Source organism: Limulus polyphemus, unplaced genomic scaffold (assembly GCF_000517525.1).
Source record: "Limulus polyphemus unplaced genomic scaffold, Limulus_polyphemus-2.1.2 Scaffold1118, whole genome shotgun sequence".
In the NCBI taxonomy this organism is placed as follows: domain Eukaryota; kingdom Metazoa; phylum Arthropoda; class Merostomata; order Xiphosura; family Limulidae; genus Limulus; species Limulus polyphemus.
The window spans coordinates 41,897-46,514 of record NW_013666728.1 but is presented as its reverse complement, the minus strand read 5'-3'; the positions used below and the strand labels follow the sequence as shown (position 1 = coordinate 46,514).

At 34.3% G+C, this 4,618-nt stretch overlaps 1 protein-coding gene across 1 annotated transcript in view; it reads left to right on the top strand.

Moving 5' to 3' along the window:
- Positions 1-4,341, top strand: part of LOC106462209 (calcium and integrin-binding family member 2-like) — a 13,159-nt gene extending 8,818 nt beyond the window's left edge. Inside the window, exons 5-6 of the mRNA XM_013922108.2 lie at positions 2,192-2,387; positions 3,348-4,341. Coding sequence (XP_013777562.1) covers positions 2,192-2,387; positions 3,348-3,369 — 218 coding nt within the window. The 3' untranslated portion in view covers positions 3,370-4,341. The remainder of the gene's footprint in view (positions 1-2,191; positions 2,388-3,347) is intronic.
- Positions 4,342-4,618: the final 277 nt, after the last annotated feature.

The following is a 4,618-nucleotide window of genomic DNA, read 5'->3' as shown; positions in this document are numbered from 1 at the left end:
AATATTATAAGCCCCCACGGCTGAAAGGGCGAGCATGTTTGGTGTGACGGGGATTCGAACCCGAAACCCTTAGATTGCGAGTCGAGTGCCCTAACCACCTAGCCATGCCGGGCCTTGGATCAATTGAGCCCCCCCTCCCCCAGTGGCACAGCGGAAGGTTTGCGGACTCACAACGCTAGAAACCGGGTTTCGATACCAGTGATGGGCAGAGCTCAGATAGCCCATTGTATAGCTTTGTGCTTAACTTCAAACAAACAAACCATGAAAATTGAAGTTTTATTATGATAACATTTGTTACCGATTTCAAGCAAAATTTACTTTAAAATCCGATTCCCGGGGGAGGACACAGAGAGATAAAAATGTTATTACATTATATTTATCATCATCTTGACATCTCCTGTTTATCTTCTTTATCACTTTTTCATAAAACCCTTTCCCTGTAAATGGTATCAGCTGGTTTTCCTTGTTTAAAATATTTAAGATTATCTAGTATTTTTTAACACTCATTTTCATATTAGATCGCCCCCCAGTGGCACAGCGGTATGTCTGCGGACTTTCAACGCTAGAATCCGGGTTTCGATGCCCGTAGTGGGCAGAGCACAAATAGCCCATTGTGTAGTTTTGTGCTTAAATTACAAACAACGGGTTCTGGGAATACATTTTGTAAATTATGCATAGATTTGTACTAGTCTGTGATGATCCATTTTCGTCATTTCTGCTTATGACAAAACCTTCGTGATTTTGAAAATAATAGTTTAATCAATTTAAATGTGTGTGTATCTTAATTGGACCACACGTAAGTAAGTATGAATTATTAGTTTAAGGAGCAACTAGAAAAACAAGATTCCCAACAAGATTCCCAAAACAAAAGTTTTTCAATTAAAAATTATGCATTTATACAGTTTTAAAATTGCATTTAACATCAAAACACAAACTTCAGATTTAAGCCTAAACAAATAAGTTACTGAAAATATGATTTATTTCAGAATATTTTTCAATGCGACCTCTATAAAACTTGAATAAAAAGCGGGTTGAAAAATTGAATCTTTACATTTTGCCCTCCAGTGGCACAACGCTAGAATCCGGGTTTCGATACCCGTGGTGTGCAGAGCACAGATAGCCCATTGTGTAGCTCTGTGCTTAATTACAAACAAACAAAACTTTACATCTTTTCTGCTATAAATATAGCCCAAAGTAAAACAAAAATCTATGCTCTAAACTTCACTAACTTCATTGCTCATAGCATAAACTTTTACATGCATTCAAAACGTTTTGAAAGAACTAAACACATCAGTTGTATAGTAATTTTATACGTACATATTATATATTTATTGATAGTTTGTTTAATTAATATTAAATTCTGATCAGAAAAGCTATGTATTTAGAGCGAAACGAAAAATTATTTTGTCAGTTAGTATAGCAAATTTAATATATTTCTCTCACGTTTCTACTTATAAAGATTATAATGCACTGTTTCAGTTGGGTAAATATTTTTTGGCCGTAATCCTAATAATATCTCATAAGGTTCGGCCAGCTTAGGAGATTTAGGTTACTCTTAAATGCATATATTAAGATAACATTACAAAACAATCTTTATAGTGAAAGTATAATAATAAATAATAAACAATAAGTCAAAATACAAAATAATGACATTCAACATACCAGATAGCATATTGTTTGTTTGTTTGGAACTAAGCACAAAGCTATACAATGGGCTATATGTGCTCTGCCCACCACGGGTATCGAAATCCGGTTTCTAGTGTTATAAGTCCGCAGACATACCGCTGTGCCACGTGGGGGGGGGGGCAGATAGCATAACCCATACTGTTAATGAAAGTAACAACAAATAAATAATACAGTATATTTGATGTTTGTTTGTTTGTTAATTTTGCGGAAAGCTACTCGAGGGATATCTGCGCTAGTCTACCCTAATTTTGAAGTGATAGACTAGGGGGAAGGCAGCTAGTCAACACCACCCACCACCAACTCTTGTGTTATACTTTATTAACGAATAGTGGGAATGGGCATCACATTATAGCGCTTCAACGGCTGGTAGGGCGAGCATGTTCGGTGACGGGATTCGAACCCGCGACACATAGATTGCGAGTCGAGTGTTTGATATAATTACGTAATTGAAGTATTACAGGTAACCCTGTTTAGCTCTTTCTTTTTATTGTTATCATAAACATAGATTTTGATGGCGACCAGTTTTTGGGGCATTACGACATAGAACAGACTTTGATAAGCCTAACCAGAAATGAACTGAGTCCAGAAGAAGTATCTTTGGCCTGCGAGAAGGTTCTGGAAGAGTCTGACGTCGATGATGACGGCAAGGTATCTTTCATGGAGTTTGAACACGTTATTTCTCGAGCACCAGACTTTTTGGGGTGAGAACGCATTATGCATGGTAGCAGAAAAGTTTAATATTTCATTAGAAAAAATATATTGAAAATAAATCAGAAATGAATTTGATACATAAACAATTTTAAGTGAACAAAAAAAAAGAACTGATTTCGTGGTTTTTGAAATAAAGTAGAAAGAAAGAAAGAGATCCCAATGAATCTAAAGATAATTTAAATAATGCTGCCTTTTTACTTTACTATGAGCTATTTCACAATCTATCTTATTTTTATGAAGTTATTAACTGGACGTGTCAAATTATTAAGCTTTTATAGTTTGTCAGAATCACACTAGTTTTTCACACAGCGGACTAGTCAATCTTAAACTTTTAAAATGACAGAAAAAAATTTTGATAAAAGATTTTTGAAAAATTCAATAACGTTGTTAAGCCCGAAAAACAGGTTGAAATTTTGTTCATTATTTAATATACAACTAGAGTTAAAGGTTTTGTCAATATGGTGATACTTTTCTCGACACATTTTAAAGTCATGAGTCTTATCAAACTATTCAAACGTTTTAGTGTTTTTTTTTATATCATGATTGACAACTTATTATCACCAAATATTTATTTGATAAATTATCTCCCGAAACGTTTTCAGGTTGTTCCACTTCTCGGGGGACACGCACACACACATAAATAACAAAAGCTTTGTCGATATAAATTGCGTTTATTTTTACTTGTTTGCTTAAAATAATCGTATTTTGGCTGAGATTCAAATCATTTGTGCGTCGCGGTTGGAATAAATATTTCAGCGAGGCATTTCATCTTTCAAATATCTTTAATACTCCGTGTAAATAAGTTTAAATTTATATTGAATATTGCCTCCTTCAACAATTTTGTTTAGTTTTCATGGAGTTGTGTTTAAAATAATTCAAGGCTTAGATTTAGTTTCGTAATTTGATTAGTGTTATTCAAAATTCCAATAAATGTATACATTTATTTTTAGGACCTTTCATATCAGAATATGAGGACGCCCTCTCTTGTCAGTCAACGCCAAACGAGAGTTATTCTTTCAGCCACTATAAAAACACGTCACGTGTGTTATTCATGAAAATATTCTGTTATGCCGTTGCGATTTTTTATCATGTTTTTGTGGTACTTGTACATTAAATATCCATGTTACTTGCCATGTGTTATTCATGAATATATTCTGTTATACCGTTGCGATTTGTTTTTCGTGTTATTGAAATACATGTACACTAAATATCCATGTTACTTACCATCTAATGGCAAAATTTATCAGATGTGGGTACATTCAAAATTAAGTTTGCATGTCAAAGTGATGGCCGAAGATGAACTTACTTATTATAACCAGTCTGAGTCCACACGCACTCTGCTGTTTGGTGTCGGATTCTTGATAACATGTACATAACGCTATCTTTAAGGCTACATGCAACTTTTTTTTTGTCGTATAGTGTAGTTTAAAATAGGCTGTTCAAATGTTAGGCCTGTAAAGAGAGCATAATATTATCATCAGTTAGAACGAGTTACTCCAGTGACTTCATTTACCAATATTTTGTTAAAGTAGTAACAGCCAGTCAGCAGTACGACCAGTGGGGCAGGGATAAGGTTATCGAGGGGAAACTATTGCTCCCCCTAGATTTGTGTAGAGAAAGCAAGCGGCACGGGTCACCCTCAAATAGAGGAATTCCGACTGAGACCAAAACAACAATGAAATTCCCAATTTTAGTGATTCTAGTCTTGTATAAGCATAGTGCCACAAGTTACTGAATAACAACTGACAACTTCAGGTTCGTTGTAAGTCCCCAAGGACAAACTTATTTTGTATTCATTTGTAGTAAATATATCGAAATATGTTAAATGATTATTCTGTTACGAAAATAGATTACAGTAATTGGAGTGTGTTTTTCTTCATATTTTCCACACGGTATTGTAAACGAATAAATTTTGTCTTAAATACACGATATTATTAACCAATAAAAAAATATAGTAAACCAGGGATATTGTTTGTTTGTTTGTTTCGAATATTCGCGCAAGGCTACAAAAGGATTATCTGCGCTAAGCGCCCTTAATTTTGATCTGATAAACTGGACAGAAGACAACTAGTCAACAGAATCAAGCACCAATTCTTAGGCTACATTAATTTAATAGTGACATTCGACCATCATTCTTATTACGTATCTCAGGCTACATTAATCGAATAGTGACATTTGACCATCATTCTTATCACGTACGTCAGGCTACATTAATTTAATA